This window comes from Lynx rufus, unplaced genomic scaffold (genome assembly GCF_022079265.1).
Source record: "Lynx rufus isolate CCGP_SWC_20201006 ecotype Redwood Valley unplaced genomic scaffold, mLynRuf1.p SCAF_23, whole genome shotgun sequence".
Taxonomy (NCBI): Eukaryota; Metazoa; Chordata; class Mammalia; order Carnivora; family Felidae; genus Lynx; species Lynx rufus.
In genome coordinates this window covers 22,145,084-22,167,212 of record NW_025814838.1, presented here as the reverse complement: position 1 = coordinate 22,167,212, position 22,129 = coordinate 22,145,084, and the positions used below count along the sequence as shown (strand labels likewise).

The 22,129-nt window shown below is 47.4% G+C and overlaps 1 protein-coding gene across 2 annotated transcripts; it reads right to left on the bottom strand.

Annotated features, from left to right (window-relative positions):
* Positions 1-1,665: 1,665 nt before the first annotated feature.
* On the bottom strand, positions 1,666-15,518 carry ZNF597 (zinc finger protein 597). 2 transcript variants are annotated; one of them, XR_006963577.1, is made up of 5 exons: positions 15,321-15,407; positions 15,074-15,170; positions 14,197-14,323; positions 3,685-12,359; positions 1,666-3,125 (listed from the first exon to the last, which is right to left on the bottom strand). XR_006963577.1 is itself a non-coding variant. In XM_047087453.1 (4 exons), the coding sequence occupies exons 1-4, from the start codon at positions 15,516-15,518 to the stop codon at positions 11,281-11,283; spliced, it is 1,464 nt and encodes a 487-aa protein (XP_046943409.1). In that variant the 3' UTR covers positions 7,293-11,280. The 2 variants fall into 2 exon arrangements, 1 of the variants encoding a protein (XP_046943409.1); XM_047087453.1 differs by lacking the exon at positions 1,666-3,125 and having other exon boundaries at positions 7,293-12,359; positions 15,358-15,518.
* Between the last annotated feature and the right edge of the window lie 6,611 nt (positions 15,519-22,129).

Here is a 22,129-nt window from a genome sequence, read left to right as displayed (position 1 = left end):
TTAGGGGCAGGGAGAGAGACCGGGGTGGCAGAGGGAGGGTGTCCCCAACAGGAGCGGCTTTAAGCACCTTTCGAACATCCGAAACGAATGTTGAAAATTTGGGGCTACTCGTGTCCCACTGGGAGGAGTGATGTCATGTCTGGGGGTGGTGTGTATTGGGGAGGACACCTGTACTGGGACTCAGCTTTGTCTGGGACAGGACATGAGCCGTGTGTTCACCAGTGGGGGGCAGGGGAGGGCTGAGTTGATGGATTCAGAGAGTGACACGGTCTCAGGAAATGGCAGAGCCCAGGAAGGGACGCTGGAGAGAAGCGTGGTTCATGGGGCACGTGGATGTTCAGGCCAAAGACAGTGCTTGCAGGAGGAGTTTTAAAGCACTTGCCTTACCTTTTGGAAAACTTTAAGAAAGGCGTGACGGGAGACCCTTGGGTGTAGCCGTGTTTTGGTCTGTTCAGGATGCTGCAACCAAGTACCAGACCCCGTGGCTTACACACAACAGACATTACCTCTCCCTGTCCTGGAGGCTGGAGGCTGGAGGTGTGGGTGCCCTCACCTGCAGGTCGTGTTCCAGTGATCGCCCTCTTCCTGGTTCGCAGTCGGCCCTCCCCTCAGTGTGTCCTCACATGGTGGAAGGGGCCAGGGAGCTCTCTGGGGATTCTTTTAGGACAATAATCCTGTTCATGAGGCTCTACCCTCATGAACCTCAGAGCCTCCGAACCTCCCAAAGGCCCCACGTCCTAATACCGTTGTATTTGGGGGTTCAGATTTCAACATACAAACTTTGGGAGGGCCTCAGACATTCAGACCACAGCACCAAGTGTGCATAAACTTTGGCTCTGGACACACCTACATCCAGTCGTGGCTCTGGGTCCGCTTTGAAATGTGTTTCTTTGGCTCGGTAAGGTTTAAACGACAGGACCCAAGTTGTATGCCTCCAGTGCTCTTCGGTTCTAAGATGCTGGATTTGGAGCCATGCAGGTCTTTGCCCCTGGAGTCCTGGTTGCTTCCGTGAATACCCTGGAGAGGGATGGGCCGATGAGGGATCATGCCGTAGCCTCTCAAGTGCCCCACACGAAGGCTTGGTAACCATCTGTTCATCTGAACTCTTCTAGTGCGGGGAAGGAGCCCACCAGGGATGGTGTTTTCAGGGTGAAGGATAGAGACACCTCGGGAGAGCACGCCCCTGTATGCTCACTTCCGAGGCATATACGGCACCAAGCAGCTACTTCCCTGGGAAAGGGGTCCTGTTCTAGAAGAGGGCACAAGAGTGCTGTCCGATCCAGGATGTGAAGGAATCAGAGGTCACAATGACAACGGAATGAGATACCTGCCCTCAGGAAGAAATCGGAGCTGAGAAGGAAGTTCTCTGACAGAGAAGTTTGCTCCTACGGTAAGGGACCTTGTGAGGCAGGCGGAGGGGACGGGTGTCTAGTTCTGTCCCAGAGGACTACTCACCCTGAGTGGGCTGAGGTGCTGAGTGGGAAGTGCCCCTCCCAAGGCCGATGTGCACCTGCTCCCCTTTTCATCTGGATTTTCCACTCAGGGCCAGACTCTACCCCCACGCCCCAGCGAGAACCCTCCCATGCTGTTCGGTGAAACTGTGGGACCTCTGTTCCCTTTGCAACAGGTGAGTTCTGTGGAAAGAAATAGCGCCTAGACCAGGACACCCATCTTTCTATGGTTTATTTATCTTGTTGGGAACTGCATTCTTATATTAACATCCAGCTTATTTGATTTTCACTTTGATTTACAGTGTTGAGCAAATTCTAACTCACACAGATTATTGCAAATGCTAAGAGTTGTAACAGTTCATCTTACAAGATACTCTACTATTTTGCACAGAAAAGACAAAAGCAGCTTTGCCATCAGGTCTGCACATAAATAAGCTGGTAACATAAATCATTTTCATGTCTCTGATATGTTATTTTCTGTACTACATTTAAATATATATTACAGCTTTAAAATATTTCAACTTTTTTACTATGAAGGTTATTTTTTACATTGCGATACAATTCAAATACTAGAAATTCATCCTTTTAAAGTATATACAGCTCAGTGGTTTTTAGGGCATTCACCACGTTGCGACATCCTTTTAAAGTAGATACAGTTCCATTCGTTTTTAGTGTGTTCACAAATACCTTTCTGAGAGACACACAAGTTCCTTTTTCACGAGCAGTTAGCTGATCACACAGCTAGCAATGCTGCTGCAGCACAACTTGACCAGGAGACGGCTCGGGACCATGGAAAAGGCACTGAGCCAAGAGCCTGAAGACCCTGGTTCCGTTTCCAGTGTTCAGCTACCAGTTACTGAGCTCTAACAGGCCTACACCTCAGTTTCCCTGTGAGAAAATCAGGTGCTTAGACAAAATGCTGTCTAGTTTTCAGTTCTCCTCCGAGCTGTCCTTCTATACCTGGAAAGTGTGGTTCTGGCAAAGTAAAGGTGACCCCCCCCCCCCCCAGAACTCAATGTTGCAGATTCTTGTTGGAAGCCTTGGACAGGAACTCTGGGGGGAAGAGGAAGCAGAGGGGTAACATCTGTTCAGGGTACCCCCCGCCCCCACCAAGGAGAGGAGCTTATCAGACATCACACGAGAGACTCTCTAGGCTTCTTCTGGCCCTTCCCACCCAGCATCCTGGCTTCCTAGGCTCTCTCTGCAAATCCTCCATCAGGATTACCACCTCTTGTCACCCTCTGGGTGCTCATGCTGAACCTAACGTGGGTCTCTTGGACAGGACGGTTACGAGCACTCCAGTAGCTTAAGATCCGCTCCTTGGGAGGCATCTCTGGCCTTAGCCACTGATGGCACAATCCCCAACGGTGACCAAGAGCCTCCCTGGCCCAGCCACCTCCTCGTGGCAGAGTTTCAGGACCCACAGTGACAACAGTGTTTGGGGACCAAGATCATGGGTCTGCAGGTGAGATTCCCACCCCCATGTGGCATCTTTTATCAGGAGGCTTTCTAGTTCTAGGGGACGGGGAGGTCCAGGGCACTCAAGTTTGCAGCCATCTCATGGTTCCAGGGACAGTCTCATACCAGGTGGGACTGGACCTGGAAACGTCACACCTTGTCTCTCTGCAGGGTGTGGTCAGGCATCTGGGTTCTCCAGTTTCTGGCTGTGTTTCTCTGGAGCAGGAAAAGCTTGCTATACAGGGAGTCAGCCGACATATCAGAGGCCTGCCTGAGGTTCTCCATTAGAGACAGCCGCCCACCGCCCTATGCCCTTTCCAGAGGTTTCCAACCACTAAACTCCCACGTCACTGTTGAGCTCTCAGAAGTGTCCTCCCTCAGCTTCCTGGCCTGGTGAAATCCCTCTCGTAGCTTGACACACCTCTTCTCTGAAGCGTTTACCACAGCTGCACTGTCACACTTGTGATTAACCTATCTCCCTAGAAAGTTTAGAAAAACCGTAGATTCGAGAGGAGGCAAGATGTCTTCTCTCCACAAAGCTGCTGGCCACCCAGTCTCCCAACCCAGAAACTTCCAAGTCCTCTCTGCCTCTCTGCTCTCACCCCACGAAATCGTTACTTTTGCCTCCTGAATCTGTCTGGAGGCCACCCCCACTTCGTTTCCAGGACCCCTGCCTACTCCAGGCCCTGCTCTCTCACACCACTGCACCCCCCTGTCCTAATCTGCACCCACAAAGCAGGTCACGCCGAGCCCCGCCCCGTCCCTCCGTCCTCACCACGGCACCGGGGGCCCTTCACCCGCGGTGGCGCAGAAGACGGAGCGGGGAGCCGGGAGCGGTGTCTTCTCTGCGGGGCCAGGGATTTGCCTGGCGTAAGGGGTGTTTCCCCAGCGCCCCCTAGGACGCCCGGGCAGTCTCCTTTCGCCGAGCGACCCCGGTCGACACTTCCCAGCCGGACCCAGCTGCCACTGGCAACCTCGGCATAAGTGGGCGAGAATGGGGGGGGGCACCCCGACAGGACGTACATCGTCCGTTCCCGGGGGTGGCCGCCGCGGAGCCCTCTGGGAAATGTAGTTCCAGACGGCTCCGCCTCCAGCGCACGACGGGAGGCATAACGCGCGTGCTTGCGTTGGACCGACCGTTAGCCTCAAACTAAAGGACTGTCTTGGAGGCTCATTCACGCTTGTGACAAATCCTTATTGAATGCCTTCTACACGCCAGGCATCACGAGGTGCTGGAAGTACTGTTGTGAACCCAGACCATCTGCGGTCTTAGAAAGCCCAGTGTATTGGTGGAAACGGACATGAATCAAGTGATTGCACCAACAAATGTAAAACTGCAACTATAACTACTTAGGGGAAAAAAAACAAAACAAAACAAAAAAAAACTGAGCAGGAATCACGTGATGGGAAGTCACTGGGGAAGGCTCTACCTGAGAGAGGAAGGTCAGGTTCTCCCAGCTTTCTGCTGCTGTCATTTGATGGCAGTGATTCCTTAGATACCTCAAACATCTCCCTTAACCGTTACACACGTTTAAGTGTACTTTAAGGTAGACTTCATGATTATTCTCTGGCCCTTCGAGGAGATTGAGAATCTTCTTCTGAATTTTGCACCAATCATAGGTAGCTGGGCTTTAACAGCACACCTTCCAACCTTCCATAACGAGCCTGAGAATTCCTTCCTGTCTCCTCCTACTTCATAACACACCCTACAATCCGGCCCTGTTTTCTGCATGCGGAAAATGTACATAACAATGGTGAAATAATCTAGGAAAAGTGCTTAGCATCGGAGGACCAGGCACAGAACGAGTCTTTGGTTAGTGTTGGCCGTTTTCATCACTACTCCAATTGCCTGTCTGTCTACTCTGACTTGCCTGTTATTTTTGACCCCAGCCCCCAGCCTCTCTTCTTCCTACAGTATCCTGGTATCCTTTGGAGTCACCTCTTCTCTCCCACTTTGGACATGGGATACTGGTGGGGCTGACCCCAACCACAGCTCCAGGAGAGTGCATGAGACCCAGGCCTAGCCAGTGTGCTCCATCCTCCCAGCCACAGTGGTTGGTCCAGGGATGGGCTCATGAGCCAGTTCAGTCAAGTGAAACTTAACTTCTGAGAGGAATGTGGAACTGCTGGCCAAGTTCCTTTTTGTTCCAGGGTTGTCGGGGTGACAGCAGTTCCCCTTCTGGTAATTTCCTTGGCAGTCCAGCCTGCAAGTGTAGGACCATTCTGCCTGCCAACTTGGGTGCTTACTCCTCCCCAACTCAGGGGCTCTTCCAGGATGGGAACGGTACAGGAAATGAAATGTTATCGGCCGGATCCCTCTGTGCCTGTGATCTGAGCTATTTTAATCACTAAGGCTTTAGTCCCGAAAGGTTCAAGGCAGTAGGACACAGACCCAACTCTTTTGTGTTTCCCTCTCTGTGCAGAACACAATTCTATTTGAAATTCAAACCACATTTACCTCACTTCCTTCAAATGTGGCTTGTAGCAGTTGTGCATCTTTGCTGAATTATTCTTGCCAGGCAATAGAACATCTTTAACATTTTATCCTGAGAACTAGCTTAGTCAAGCTTTTTGCTAAATTCCTTACAGCTTTTCTCGGCCACTGTTAAACCTCCTGCCTACTTGAACTGACAACACCACTGCCTATTCCCTTTCTTCCAGTCAGTCTTGTAGCTGTTATCAACAGTGTAAAAGTAACAGAGCCACAGAAATGTCCTTTATGCACAGTTTTAAGCACTTGCCATGTGTCTGGTCCCTGCCCCCACAGACATTAAAACATCCGTTTTATAATTACTATTTAATTTGGTAATGGTAGGTAGGGATGGGGGGGTGGTTACTGCTAAAAGAAAAAGTGTGTTAACAATTCTTAAGAAGTAAAGAGCTTGGTGTATTTGAACTGAAAGTGCAGTTGGAGAGAGAAAGAGAGAGAGAAAGAGAGAGAATAAAGAAAGTGGCTGGAGTTGGCAGGGCAGTAATGGTTAGGAAGGTTGCATTGACTATTTTGGATGTTACCCTAAGGACGATGAGAAGCCAGTGGATCTAGATAGATGTCAAGTTGGATGGTGACATGATCAGAGGTGTTGGCTGTGCTGGCAGAGACCCAGTGATGTGAGAGGTCAGAGGGCTGTTTCCGTCGACCTCAGCCAGTAGTTAAAGGTGGAGCCAGTGGAAACACAGAGAATCAGTCAGGTCTGAGAGACAGTTCTGAGGTAGAATCCCCAGAACTTGATGATGGAATGCGCGAGTGGAGAAAGGGAGCGTGTTGGGAGTGTGAGCAATTGTGTGTGTGTGGCGCCACATACCGGAGGCAAACAGATCAAGGACTAAAAAACCTGAGTTCAGGGTAAGGCATGTGCTTTGATGTGTCGGAGACATCCAAAGGAAGATGTCTCACAGACACTTGAATATAGGGATCTGGAGCGCAGGGAGAGAAGAAATCTGGGCTACACATAAAGCGACGTCTTCGCAGTCCTAGGAGTGGCGAAGCTCGCTTGGCGGCGGGGGGACCCTGTAGTCAGGTGAGCCCAGGATACTCTACGTAACAGAAGCACATTAGAATTCGGCTGCGGGGCACACAGAAGGCAGACGGAGACTGGCGCCGGGTCTAGAGAGAAGCACAAAGCGTCCCTTTCTACAAGCCAAAGGCCCGCGAGCAAGGCGTGCCCGCGGTTTCGCACTGTCAAAGCAGGGCTCGGGCCGGGGAGGTAGCACGGGCTCCTCCTGCCCTCGGGGCGGTCGGTGCCTAGAGTCGCGGGGCAGAGAATCGTTCGGTCCCAGGCAGTCACACCCGTGGCGCGGAGGGCAAGACCTGAGGGACCCGTAGCAAACTCTCCCGGGCCGCGGCCCAATTTCTGCGAAGACCACCCCGCGGTGAGTGACGGGGGTGGGTCAGGGGCCCCGCCAGTACAGCCGCCGGATAACCGGCACAATTCGCGCCACGGCCGCCCCGGGAGCGCGCAGCCGCGCCACCCGAAGAGGGCACCGGAAGTGAGCGCGCGACTTCCTGTTCCCAGCCCGGCGGGCCGCTCCAGCGCGTCTCATCTCGCTGGCATTCCCGCCGGCCTGCGCTCCTTGAACGCGCCGAGGCCCTGGGAGCCGAACCGCGCGAGGGCGGCTCGTACCCCCGGCGCTGGGCGGGCAGCACGAGGGCACTCCCCTGGTTGCGCGGTCGGAGGTGCCGGACTCCGGACCGCCGCGGCGGGAGGGGGCATCGAAGTCCAGGGCGGTCCCACGGTTCGCGCTGGAATTTTTCTTTGCGATTTTTACCTCCATTATTACGTGGCTCGAAGTCCCTCGTTTACACTCCAAACCACAATCCCGCCAGTTTTCAAAATTCGCTGCCATGTAAAACCACTGCAGCGTAAAAGAAAAAAGTTCACTTCATTGCATCATCAAGAATAGCATTTATTAGATGCCAAATCGCGTGTCAGATAGACAATCACAGCCTAGTGACAGCGTGCATTCTGGAGCTAAGAGTGATGAGAATATACCAAAATCTGTAAAATCAAAACATTAGACAGTACAAGTGCACACAACAAACATACTTCTGAGGTATTCAGAGGAACTAGAGATTGCAGCATTTTCTCAGGGTTATACAAATGTACGTATATGTTATACTACCTCCACCCCCGCCCCCGAGAGTGTTAATGCAAGGAGGGATGTTGAAAACTAAAAGACAAAAAACCTGTAGTCAGATGGGCGGTGAAAAGATGGGTAGTGATCATCCTGATATTAGTTCTCTCAGTCTACAAAACAAAACAGATGAGTAGGCATACTTCAAATAAGACCATTTAGTTACTTTTACTTTTTAAACAGATGGCCAAAGCAAAAACACTTTACTACTGAAATCCTATAAAGACAACAAGTTTAACGAACAATTCAAAATAGACTATTTAGATAAACTATAATCTACTTCGTACACATGTGCAGTACTGGCAGATTAAGCAAAATCTGGGGTATTAGACCGTATAACACGCTGCAGTCATCAGAACAATGCCACGTAATTATGTGGAATTTCAGAAGTCAAAGACTCAAAACACCATTTACTGTGAAATGTAACTTGTTTGTAGTTGTAACTCCCTTTATACTGGGTTAGTCATTTTCTGTGTTAAATGGGGAGATGTGAATAGCCTATTAACTACTGTAAGGAAGCTCTAAACAGAACTATTTTGAGTCCAACTCCTTTGGGATTTACAACTAAATTCCACCATTTCTTTAGTTATAAAATATAAACTGGACATCTGAATTCTACTGGAATAATGCTGTCTGTAGCAATGATGGCTGTTAATGCGCCATGATATTCAGGCAATCACATTAAAGACATGTTTGATACACATTTTTTTTTACCCATCAACAGAAATCAAATTTGTGCAAAAGTCAATTTCTTCGTACACAGTTCTCACCCTGCATAGTATGTCAACATCCACGCTGCAAAAGGTAGTGAACCAACCACTCCTAACGATAAACTCCTGCATATATCATTTTATCCAGTATTTGTCAATACTAACATAGTTGGCTAATATCTCTGACTTCATGACAAACTGCAAAATCTATCTCCATCAGTTGACACTGTAAACAGAAGGGTAAAAAAGCCAGCATCATAAAAACAGCATGGATTTCATTGGTGAACTCAACCTTTCTTCCAACTCTTTGGGCTCAGAGCAGCTTGAATTACATCCAGGAAGTGTGTTTACGTGCAAATGCACAATAAGGCAACAATTGAAAATATGCCTCTTTCACAGTAACTGACACTCAAACTGGTTTTTCATTTTTTTTTTTTTCCTGCATACTGGTCGTTAGCAATGGTTACTACACCACAAAGTCATTTTAATTACACTTCTGTGTATATTAATGTCTTTATAAAAATGCTATTTTTCTTATCAATTATGGAGGCTTGACATAATCTTACAAAATCTAGAGAATAAACAAAAATGTAAAACCTGAATTTAATTGTGAAGGAAGCCTCATCTGGAAAGGTGACTTCCCACAGTGAGGTGCAGAACAGCACTTACAGCATAAAGGCTCACCCTCCCCCTTACTGTCTTAGGAGCAAAGGAAAGGATGACAGCTTCCATGTCCTATGTCAGCCCCATTCTGCACAAGTGCCTTCTAAGATAGCCTTCCCTACTTCTTTCTGCAGCAACTCTGCAAGCAGGGGCTTCTTTCCCAGTTTCATTCCCCACCCTGCAACCCTGTTCATTCGGCTGAAACAGGAGAGCCCCTAATACATGATAATGCTCCCACCAAAGGCGGAAGCAGGGGAGCTGGCAGATATTACTTTCTGGTGTTTAGCAAAGTACATCCCAAAGTTGGCTGATAAGAAATCCAACTAGAGACCATCTTTCTACACAATTCTAAGCTCCCCAGAGACTTGCTGAAGAAAACCCTGCAGATAACTTCACTTTTTAATTTAAGATCCGAAAGCCCCAGCAGACTGGTGTCTCGTATTGAGTGGAGACATCCAAAACAGAGAGTCAAACGTGACCCTGACATTCAGGTCACAGGGTCTCAACTGTGGAGCTGCAAACAAGAAACAAGACCAACAAAAAGGGAGTTAGGAGTGAGCTGGGTTGGGGTCTCCATTTCCCTTACTCCCCAGGAATAGTTTCTTGCCTCTGCACAGTGTTAAGAGCTTAGAGCAGCAGCCTCCATCATTTTGTATATTCAGTTCTCAACCTGCTGTCCTGTAGAAAAACCACATCTTCCAAGTACTACTTGCCTAAAGAGGCGTACTATTGCTCACGCGGTTTCCCAGTGACAACCCCATTTTAGTCAATGCCATACTTCTATACTGTTTAAGTAGAGTAAGACCATTCTCACATCCTGATCAAAAGTCCATTTAAAAACAGCTTTGCTGATACGTACACAGTTTTTCTTTAAAGAGAAATTGTGTATGAATGTATCTTTACAAGATTCCCTGATTCTTTAACATGAATGACCAACCCATTTAAGAATATCTTGCTCCAATATTTATATGTAACGGCAGTATCTAAAGACTTACGTGGTGTCAGGTAGTTTGGTGAAACTCTTAAGCGTTTTCTGTATGTATTTTTCTTTGGAGATGAAGAGGGCATTTTGTTTTTTAAACCAAAACCCAAATGAAACCATAAGGACTGTACTCTGTAGAGTCTGCAGTCTCTGATCTGGTCACAGGGATGGGAATTTGAACTGGAAGTCTTGGGGAATCTTTCTTTTGCTTTATAACCATACATGTAAGTCAGGCTTGGGATAAAGCACAGGGCAGTGGAGGGGTTCTAGGATGCATGTGCACGGGGTAGCCTCCATGATGACCGCTCTCATCCACCCAGCTCGGCCTCCCTGGTGGCTTGCGGCCCCAACACAAAGCCAACACACAACAATATTGAAGAATGCACAACCTTTACCGTCAGAGGGACCCAAGGTTAAATGCCGGCTTCAGTACATTGCTATTTTCGTCTTGGGCAACGTACTGACTTTGACTTTACCCTCTGTGGGCTTCACTTTCCTCATTTATGAAACAAGGATAGCCCTTTCTCTGTCAGATTTATCCTGCAGATTAAATCAGATAATATACCAGGTTCACTAAACACCAGTTACTATTACTCATAGAAAGGCAGGTAATGTGCTTTGGTAGAGACTTAGAGGTAAATCCTTTCAGAGGGAAGCAAGTAACTTTCACTCAAGTCCAGGCACCAGAAAGGGCTACAGTCAGACTGTCAAAATTCTTTGCAAATGAGTCAGAAAGGCCAGTGGCATCAGATCTCAGAATGGGAACTCCAAAGATACTAATCGGCATCATAACACCAACCTGTCCACCTATTTGGGAACTTTCCACACCAGAAATACAAGCTTCCAAACCACTTCAGAAACTAGCACGTGAAATATCAGCTCTCAGAACAAATGTTACATTCAGATAGTTATAGTGAAAAAAAGCTTAACACAGAGGTGCATTACTTTCCTAGATACGAGATCTGCAGAACTGGCAAAAAATAAAACAAAATTCTTCTCCTTCCAGAAGTTAACTTACAAACCATGTAACAAAATTAAAACAACTCCAGCAAAACTTTCAGTTTAATGAAAACTGAATTAAAAAAAAGTTCTGTATCATTATCTGGCTCATCCAAATGGTATCTGAACAGTGAGTGAGTTACTGAATCCTGGCTTCATTCACTGGCTGTGACAATGATTATGCTTCCTCGGTTATAAAGTAGAAATCACAGTGCCCAAAGCAAGGTTGGGGTGCAGGGCACGGAATGTGTGTCACGCGTCTGGCATATAAAGGACAACTCCTCCCTGGTTTTCAGTACAGATACGGAAAAGCAGAGTAGGAATGCAAACTGGCTATATTTACATGGTGGTTTTCTTATGGGTTTGCTGATGAATAACGAGATGTCTATTCAACCTGAAACTTTTTCCCACACGTGGTACGTTTAAAAGGCTCCTCTCCTGTGTGGCTCTTCTGGTGGCATGCGAGCTCTGAGTCCAAAATAAAGCTCTTTGTACATGTTTTACATTTATGGGGCTTTTCCCCTCTGTGAACGCTCTGATGGGAAATAAGCTCAGAGACACGGAGGAAGGTCACTGCGCACTCGGGACATTTTAAGGGTTTGAATTTTGAGAACAAAAGCAAATTTTCTCTGCAGTCACCGCAGTGTTCGGCGTCGTCCTCACAGTCGTCCTCGTGGCCCTGCTCGGGGAGGACAGAGTGTGAGGGCTGTCCAAAGCACTGCACACACTGAGTGCACGGATACTGGGTGGCTGACGTGTGCATTTCCTCACGCAAAGCAAGATTTGTCTTCTGACCGAAACCTTTACAACAGTCAGTATATTCATAGGCTTTTGTGGCAGCGTGGGTTTTCTGATGCTGTGCCAACCCTAGGGGCCACAAAGAACCTCTCCCACAGATGCCACATGTGTGGGGCGTCTCCTTTACGTGGCTATTCATGTGCCGAGACAGATGTGAGTGCTGGCGGAAGCTGCTGCCGCACTCACCACACTTATAAGGCTTCTCGCCAGCGTGGCTTCTCCTGTGTGTCCTCAGGTTAGCTCTGTGATTGAAAATCTTCCCACAGTCACCACGTTTATACTTCTTCTCTCCTGAATGAGTTCTCTGATGCAAAACAAGGTATGAATTATCACTGAAGCTTTGGTCACATTCAGGACACTTATACAAATTTTTGGCTTCTTCCCCAGAAAATTCAAGAATTTCAGAAAGTGCTGTAGTTTCTAGACATTGAGGTGGGTCTATTAATGGGGTATGGTTTTCGATGGTAACTAATAGGCTTATGAACCTTTTCTTGCAAGCAGGAGTTCCACCTGATACTTTCCTTTCAGGGTCTCCACCTCCAGTCTCAGAAGATTTTTCTGGGTAATAGACAAGGGGCACAGCAATGGAGTTTTCTGGGGCCAGTTCCTCAACTCCCATAGAGTCTAGATTTAACTGCTGAGTAATCCCAGTCTTGCCTTTCCCTCCTGCAGATAAAAACAAAAGAAAGCAAAACATAGACAGCACCCTCAGGTGGTACTGGGAAAGAAGCTAGTTACACAGAGGACTGAGAAACTGTAGACGGCTTATCCTAGAACCCAGACACTGATACACTGTACAGAATCAGGCCAGCAGGCTCTACTGGCTTCCCCAAGGATCTGGTGGTAGGTGAGCCTGTGAGGGGTGGAAGGAGAAAAGAGCTATAACTAAGTCAGGGTCCAGTGGGATAGGAACTAAGGGCACTCTTGGTACACACTGCCTACAGGGGGTTTCCAGTTAGTCTCCTATGTCTCCAGAACTTTTCATCATTTATGCGATCTCAAGTGACAGCTGAGCAACCACAACTGGAAGAGAGACTGGGGTTCATTTTGAAGAGAGAAAAAGAGAGAGCAAGTAAGGATTTTTCTACCTAGCAGAGAAACACTGTGCTTATTACAAATAGTTTTATTGTCACTAGGAGAGTTCTTCAAAATTTCTTTACCTCTCCCCGAGGAAAGATCAATGTAGAGCTGCCATGCATGCAGCAGCCAAATAAGAACCAGTCTCGCTCCTAGGATGGCTAACAAACCTTGGGCCTGCCAAAAAGCATTCCTTTTTAACATCTGTCCAAATATTCTTAATTTATAAAGCCAACATGTCAATACAAAAAGAGTCTGTCCTTCTGGAGAAACAGCCCTATGATTGTCCCAGTGCCCTGCCCAGAAAGGGTTTCTGGGTTGCAGTGCAGTGTAGGAATTCAAATGATACCCAATGGTTTTACTGACTCGAGGAGACCAAATTCAGGGATGCCAAGATGGCTAGGATTTGACAGCAAAATACTGGGGATGAGACAGGTGCCCAGGCAGAGCTCTGGGCATCTAGATAGGGTCCCCTTAAGACTTTGGCTGAGTCTTAGTCTTTAAGTGCATGTGAGAAAACTACCCCAGACTGGAAAAAGAATCATCAAAAAGGGATAGAACAAGCTTCAGAGTTCACACAATAGTTCAATAGTTCATGTTCCCCACCAGCCAGAGTGGAACACACAAGGCATTGGGCAGTATCCTCAGAAAGACTGCCTGAGCAGCAGGTCAGACCAGCCCTAGACTAAAGGCTTCTCTGAATACACCCCAACAAAGCAAAAAGCAAGCCCTGAAAGGATCACACTGATCTCAAATAACTTAAATGCAAAGTCCAAAAATACTTTAAAAAGTACAACAAAAGCCAACATCCAACAACATGAAACTGACAATGTCCAGCATCCAAACAAAAATTATTAGACAGGTAAAGAAGCAGAAAACTACGACCCATAAGTAGGAGCACAATCAATTAACAGAAACAGATCTAGAAATGACACAGATGGTAAAAATAGAAAGAATGTTAGAATACCTGTAACTCTGATACGATATAGTCCTAAAAGTCAATCCTAGTCAGAGACAAACACCACTCCGGCATGGGAACATTTCTGCATACAGTTCCCCTTAGGTGAAAATGGCATAGCACCCCTTTAAGAGTAAATTAATTTTGAATCTTTAACAAATCATAGTAACCTACACTCATGAGGTTTTGCAAGTAAAACTGTAAACTGACTATAACAAATATTTGGGAAGATTAGTAGGTACTGCCAGGCTTCATGCAAAACCATAGTCACTGTACTAGATTGGATTTTCTGTCTTAAGAGATCAACTCATCCTTTGAAAACCGCAAAGTTCTGTCATGCAAGTTATCATATCCACATAGATCACCCAGATAGGTCCCACTGCCCCATACCAACATGTCAACGAGACATGAAATCCTGCTCCTAGAACTGACCAAAGTTCCAAAATGCAGGAAAAATAACTGCCTTACCCATCAAGGCCATCTCCTCGAAACACTCCTGTGTAGTGTCTCTGCTGAGGGACCTCTGGACAGGGTGCAGACACACACACTCCTCTTGAGAAAAAAACACAGCCAGATCCTCAAACAGCATCGGTCCCTGAAACAACATTAGAGCCCATCTCAGGACAAAAGGCCCCAAGGCCACCCCCTCACTCAGTGTAGGTGGGGAAGAGCTAGAAACATCAGACCAAGGAAGAAACAGGCTTGGTGTCAAAGGTTCCTGAGTGCTGAGGATGATGTATAAATGGGTTCTAAGGGGGGGGGGAGGGGAAGAGTGGTGTAAATCGCAAAGGAGTGAAAATAGACATAATTTTTGAGGCAGTGGTATAAGGGCCAAGACGGTGAACTGTGAGAAGTTCTAGAAGAGACTTCTACTCCTTGCTAGTCTCTCTCCTTCTTCCACATGACACTCACTGCTAAGCTCTCTTTAGAATCACATCCAGGCCTTGTCCTCCTTCGTTCAGTTTACCAGGGTTATAAACCAATAGAGCCTCGATGTGATTAAGAATCACCTGGGGTTTTGTTGTGTTTGTTTTTGTATTTATTCAAAAGGTGTGGGGTGACCCTAGAAATCTTCAGTTGGAGCAACATTCCAGAAAGACACTTTGAAATACTCATAGCCTTCACCAATGGGCCCTGCTCCCAGTTGGTGGTTCAGAAAGATTTTGAGGAGCCATTTCTCCCAAGCGCCTGGTCTAGGAACAAAGACAGCTTGGTCAAAGGGCTTTTGGGGGATGAGGAGCCCTCCCACAGAAAGGGGCGTTCCTAACCCTCTTCCAAAGAAGGACAGGTAGAGGCTGGAAAATATCGAGAGGAACGGGGACCCCGAGAAGGGACCTAGTCTTACCTGGGCCCCGGTTGTCGGGAGCGTGGACTCCATCTCGGGGTGGGGGTGGGGGAGGGGAATGCCTTCCTCAAGTCGACACACTGACTTCGGGACAGATCTGGGAGGAGAGAGAATAATCCCCCGAGGGGCCAATTGGCTGCACTCCCAGGGCTCCCTCGCTTTTCCAACCCCTTTAAAACCTGAGCCCACCGCTCTTCGTGGCTAAGCCTCGGAGGGGCCGATCCCGGGCCGGCCAGGTGCCACCTACCGCTGAGAGACTAACGATCCTAGACAATCTCCCGTACCCGGAGAGAAGGAGCAGAGGCCGACGCCCCACTGCCTCTCCAGACCTAGAGCCCGAGGCACTGCTAGATTCCCACGCTCCTTTACGTGGGAGCTGCCGGGAAAGCCTCCGGAAACGGCACGCCCCCTTGCGTTTTCGAAACTCTGCCCTGTGATTGGCCATCGCTGCCTCCGAAGGGGCAGTCCTTCTCGTGTGTTGACCAATCGAGCCCGCTAAGGGAGGACAGCTCTCTCACGGAGCGTGCTGGGAAATGTGGTTTTTCATCCATCTCTCGAAGCAAGTATTTCCGGATCCGCTTCCTGGGTCTCCGGGGTGAGCTCCTGCCCGCTTACCTGCAGGCAGGTAAGTGACTAGGTAGGGTGTGAAGAGATAGGGTGATCCCAGAGCGACGTAACGTTTCAGGGAATAAAGAAAGCAAGACCGGCAGACTCCAGAACCCGAAAGACTGTCGGCCCTGAAATGTGGGTTCGAGCGGCAGTGTCCCCTGTGGATCCGAAACGTCGGTGCGGACCGGGTGAGGTGAGGGAGTGGCCAGGAGTGCACGTCCTAGTCTCGGCCTGTGCAATAAAGTCCGCTGTATCTGGGACGGACTGTGGGGCGGTGGAATGAAAAGGGGTGTCTTCTGCGTGGACAAAGTTCAGATCAGCTTCGGCCGGTTACTAGTCTCGCATGCGATGTTTTCTCGTGACCTGTGGCTGCAGCCCAGCTGAGCCAGATCGAGCTCAGCCCCAGCGAAGCTCAAGCGGGAATAGAGCAGTGGGCTTGCTTCGTGCGTGAGACACGTACACCTCCTAATACCTCACATTCGTCCGGCCCCATCGCCACATAGTTTACACTTGACGGACTGGGTGCCGTGGTGTAGGGATTTGGAATTTAAAATTGACCTCCTTCCCACGCTTTGCCACTAATTGCTTGGGTTACCTTGGTTAATATACAACTTTGCTTTTCTCGGCTTCAAAGAGCTCCGGATGCTTCTCAGAGAGTGGTTTCAAGTAAGTTGTCGCTTTACAAAGGTGTCGATATACAAAGGTGAAAAAACAATTGAGATAGTAAGTAATAGAAAATTCTGGATAAGTCTCAGTATGCTTTCTTATTCTGGTGCCAAGCATGTGCGTGTAGTTGAAGGGTTCCTCAAGAAATGGTTGCATGGTTACAGGAACAGTGTCATTGGAATTGACAAAATAAGCAGTGGGAATGGGAGGAATATCAGCTAGTATGGTTTCAGTTGCAAGTAACAGAAAACCCAAGAAAACTATGTTCAAAAGTAGGGCAGGTAAAGGTTGGTTTGTCGGTGACACCAAGGTCCCAATGCCTCCATGTTTCTCCTCTGCCATTCTTAGCATGTTGGCGGAGGTGACAATGGAATCCACATAATACATGCAGATGTGCAGTGTACCAGGTACCTACCCATCCTAAACCAGTCATTCTCAAGAGCAAAAAGACTATAGCTACCGTAATTGATTTTGATCAACCGTGGTCCACCGCCTAGCACTGGTGGAAGGACCCACCTTCCCCTGGCCTTTGACCCTCACAAAATCATGGCTCCGTTGGAAAAGAAAGAGAAAGCAGTAGAACAGATGTCGAATAGATAACTAAGAGCGTCCGCCACAAATGACACCTGTGGACAGCAGAGAGCTAGGCCTTCTGGGAATGGGTTACAAAAGAGGTATCTGGGGGTCCCGGGAGGAAGGAGAAAGGTTGCGAAAGCAGAGGTGGAAGAATGAGAAGGACAAACTCGGCTACTCGCCAGACGGAGTCAAGGCAGAGATGTGCAAGAACAGCTGACAGCCTGGTACGCGGAGGTCTAGACTCAAAGCACATTCATCATAGAATCACAGTAGTGCTCGAGCAGTCGTCTTTCCCCCTCTTCCTTTGGGCCTTTATTTAACGCTATTCTTATATCAGGGATATCTCATTTGGGGCTCACATTCTCTTGATTTTGATTTCTGGCCCTTTCACCAAGAATAAGAGGCTCTCCTGGCCCTTTCCTTTGAACTTGGGTCTCATTACAAAGATATAAGCACAGTTTCCAATGACCAGAAGTGAAATTGTGGTATTAACTCAATGAATAACCAGAGAGAGAGGGCTACCTCTGAAATGGGAGAGGAAACAAAATCTTCCCTAGACCTTCTAACTACCAGAACTATGCAAGTAGATCAAGAAGGGAGCTTGAAAGCTTGCGGGGCAGCTCTGTGGCTCAGTGGGTTAAGTGTCGGACTCTTGATTTCAGCTCAGGTCATGACGTCACGGTTCATGGATTGAGCCCCGTGTTTGGCTCTGCACTGACAGTGCAGAGCCTGCTTGGGATTCTCTCTCTCCCTTTCTCTCTCTGCCCCTCCCTAGCTCGTGAGCCTCCCACCCCCCATTAAATAAACATAAAAAAAATTTTTTTTTTTGGTAAAGCACAAGCAGGGTAGGGGCAGAGAGGGGGACAGAGGATCCGAAGCAGACTCTGAGCTGATGGCAGCAAGACCAATGTGGGGCTTAAACTCACGAACCATGAGATTATGACCTGAGCCGAAGTCAAAATGCTCAACCGAGCCACCCAGGTGTCCCAATAAATAAACATTTTTTTGAAAATAGGGATACAGGGGCGCCTGGGTGACTCAGGCAGTTAAGCGTCCAATTTCAGCTCAGGTCATGATCTCACCGTCTGTGAGTTCGAGTCCTGCGTCAGGCTTTGTGCCAATAGTGCAGAGCCTGGAGCCTGCTTCAGGTTCTGTGTCTCCCTCTCTCTCTGCCCCTTTCCCACTCGTGCTCTCTCTCTCCCAAAAAATAAAATAAAAATAAAAAATAAAATAAAAACAGGATACAAAACTATATGTAAGACAATGCCATTATTAAAAACATACCGAAGAGAGCAGTAAGGACACGTGCACATTTTGAGTGTTCATCTTGGGTTGGTGAGCCAAGGGTAATTTTTTCCTCTTTATGCTCTTCTATATTTTTCTTATTCCAGTGGGTGTGCATTTCTTCCAAAATTAGCACGGCAGTTAAGGCAGGAGTCTGGAGTTGGGCGGTGTGGGTTGAAATTGCTCCCAACACCTTAACAGCTCTAACATCTTGGATTCCTTATTTAACCTCTCGAGGCCTCAGTTTCCATAGCTGCAAAATAGGAACAATGAGCATAACTACCTCATGTCATTATTAGGACGATTAAATGAGATACTATGTCATACAACACCTGAGCATAATAGAAGTGCTCAGAAAGTATGAGCTTCATAATTGAAAAGGTTTTTTTTTTAAGTTTATGTATTTATTTTGAGAGAGACAGAGACCGCGCAAGTGGCGAGGGGCAGGGAGAGAGAGAATCCCAAGCGGGCTCTGTGCTGCCAGCACAGAGCACAACATGGGGCCCAAACTCATGAAACCACGAGATCGTGACCTGAACTGAAACCAAGAGTAGGACGCTTAACCAACTGAGCCACCCAGGCGCCCCTGAAAAGGTTTTTAAATAAGATGATGATACATTGGTTCTTTAGCAATTAGATACGTTGTTGTAGTCCACACAGAGCTTCCTGTAGTGATGTGTTTCCCGGGAGCTTGGAAGAAGGAGAATTAAGGCTGAACTTTGAGAATTACACTGAGAAAATGGAAATGAAATCACATTTCTGTACAAAAAAAGAAGTAACTTCAAGCAAAGCCTGGAAAGTTAATCAAGTTCTGATTTAAGGGTCTGAAAAGGGATGTATTTACAGAGGGGTCTAGTCAGAGTGGAACCAAGTGGAAGAAGAGTCAGCAAGAGTCTGGCACCCTTCTGGCATTGCTCAGACAAAGGAACGTCGAACGTGTGGGGCAAACATTCCTACACTAGACAAGATCTCCCTTAAGACTCTGTTTCCGTTCCTCGTATACCCTGTTTACCAAGAACGTTCTGATTCGCAACGTAGCTTCCCAGGAATACTGTAGAGGAATTGGTGTCTGGAGTGGGGATAGGAGTACTCCAGTGACCCTTAACCATGAACAGGGGCACCAGCATTTGGCTTCAGCCTCAGTCTTTGTGAATCCGAGCTGTAATCCCAGTCTTAGGGTACACTGATGATATAAATGGAGAACGAGACCCTGGCACTCAGAGTCAGAGAGAGGGAAACCTACGTGTCACCATATCTCCTTCGGTTTGTGCTTCTGAGAATGTACCATGGGCATGGCACGCATACTTCTCAAACAAATGTTTTATGTCAGAAGATCGCCCATCCCCCTGTTAAACCAAAACCAAAACCACATGTTGGACACATTAGTGAAAATCAGATAAAGAGATATAAATGGTTAATAAAAATAGGAGAAAGTGATCGCACTTACTAAGAAATACACATTAAAATGAGATCTTATCACTTAGATGCAGAGAGGTAAGGAATGATAATACCCCATGTTGGTGATGCTGTGTGGGACAGGAGCGTTCTCAGGCTTGGTGTCAGAATAAACCAGTAAAACTGTTCTGGCAGGAGTTTGTTTCCAATTGAAATGTGGCCAATTAAAAGTAAGTTTGGGGTGCCCGGGTGGCTCAATCAGTTAAGCGTCTGACTCTTGGTTTCAGCTCAGGTCACGATCTCAACAGTTTTGTGGGTTCAAGCCCCACTGTGAATGTGAAGCCTGCTTGGTATTCTCTGTCTCCTTCTTTCTCTCTGCCCCTTCCCCACTTGCACTGTCTCTGTCTCTCTCAAAATAAATACATAAACTTAAAAAAAATAAGTTTAACCAATGTTCTAGGAATTTTTCCTAAAGAAATAAAATGGGGCACCTGGGTGGCTCAGTTAGTTGAGCATTTGATTCTTGATTTTGGCTCTGGTCATGATCCTAGGGTCATGGGATGGAGCCACATGTCGAGTTCTGCACTGAGCATGGAGTGGGCTTGGGATTCACTCTCTCTCTCTCTCTCTCTCTGCCCCTCTCTCTGGCTCATTCACTCTCTCTCTCTCTAAACAAAAACAATAATAAAGAAAAGGAATAATCTGCAGTGTGTGCATGTTTCTGTACAAAGTTGTTAGTTGCAATAGTAATACTGTTTATAACCTGAATGTGTGTGTATTGCTGGGGAAACCTGATCGCCGGCCTCTGCTATCCCCCTCCCCAACCCTAGTCCATTTGAGTAGCAAATAAGGCCCTACGTAGGTAGTATCACTCAGGATTGGTGTAAGAGAGTAATACCCAACTTTGTTCCTCTATGTGCCAGATGACAGCCTGGGGACCAGAGGGGAGAGGTGAAAATTTAAGTGCCTTGATTTCTGGAGAGACCTTGACCTTGGAGATTCATAGAACAATAAGTATGTATTACTTCCAAAATTAGAGTGATGAAGCCAGGGCTCGGGGAGGGCAGAGCCAACCCATGTAGATGGTACTTTGCTGCTCACTCTGGCCCAGAGAAGCCTGATTACCTCCTATCTCCAAGGCTGGAAAAGAGTTCTGGAGCAGAGGAAGCAGGAATTGAGGGTTTCCCTTCATGTACTCCCTGGAGTACTGCCTGTGCTTGGCAGCTTGGAATGTGGCTAATCTACAGGAGTAGCTGGCTCTCCTCAAGGGTAGTGCCTCTAGAAATCTCTCCGCTTGATCCATGGCCAGGGGGTGAAAAGAGCCACGCGGGAGGCAAGAGAAAACAGTACACCCGAAGAGGCCTTGCAGCCCAAGGGAGGAGAACAGACTGGATTCTCAGACAGATAACCGCTCCTGGTGAAACAGAACTAGAGGAGACAGATAACCACACTACCCAAATCACTGAGCCAGGAGAGAAGGGGCCGAGCTTAAATCATTAAACCAATTAGGGACCAATTGGAGGGTGGAATGTTTTTGTTCAGAGGACAACTACCTTGCATAACCCTTGTAGCAATAGGTGGTATCCTTGTCCCGAGAATAAAAGAGATCCTGTGTTAGAAGCTTAGCACAGTGTTTGGCAAATAGTAAGCCTTAGGAAAATAGTTACTTTCTCATTTGTGTTTAGGGAGTGTTTTTAGGGGCGCCTGGGTTAAGCATCCAACTTTGGCACGGGTCGTGATCTCATGATCTCGTGGCTTGTGAGTTTGAGCCCGGCCTCAGGCTCTGTGCTGTCAGCTCAGAGCCTCGAGCCTCAGATTCTGTGTCTTTCTCTCTGCCTCTCCCCTGCTCACACTTTGTCTCAAAAATAAATAAACGTTAAAAAAAGGATATATAAGGTTGCTTTACATAAGTCAAGATTCTACCAGACACTACGCATATTATGTCGACAACGGATTATTCCTTGTTGTTTTACATTGCATTGTTCTACTACTCTTGATCTATTTATACCAATTACCTTTAAAACTTTAGATACCTTTTGCTTTTCAAAATGTTAAAAGAATATGCTTTTAACTTTTTTCTAAGATAGTGTTACTTTTATTTAGACTTTTAATCTGTCATAACGTTTATTCATTTGGATGTAAATTGAAATCTTTTAGGGTGAATCATTTTAGCCTTTGGCTTTAAGCACATCCTTCTTATTTCATCCTTTGGCTATGTGGACCATTTTTACTTGAAGGCAAAGAATAAATACCTGACTTAAAATTACTGTAAGATTTTGCTCGGCACGGGTTCCCTAGGAATAGAACTTGAGTTCGATCTTGTGACACAGAGCCTCCGGTCCCTTGAGTGCGACCGACCCCTGCCCACTGGCACGGCGACAGTTCTCAACAACAACCTTTGTGAAGAGACGGACTGGCTGCAGGCCGTGTCGCCCGGCAAGAAGCTGCTGCCCGCCGGCCGGGTCGTCACCCACGCTTCCCCGGCTCGACGCGGAAAAGCCCGAGCCCCAAGCCCAGCCGAGGGGA

Coding starts and splice junctions, on each gene's coding strand:
- ZNF597 (XM_047087453.1), bottom strand. CDS start 15,518: ATGGCCAATCACAGGGCAGAGTTTCGAAAACGCAAGGGGGCGTGCCGT. Junction 15,171..15,357: donor CCTCTGCTCCTTCTCTCCGG/GTACGGGAGATT, acceptor CTCTCCTCCCAG/ATCTGTCCCGAAGTCAGTGT. Junction 14,324..15,073: donor TCCCGACAACCGGGGCCCAG/GTAAGACTAGGT, acceptor ATGTTGTTTCAG/GGACCGATGCTGTTTGAGGA.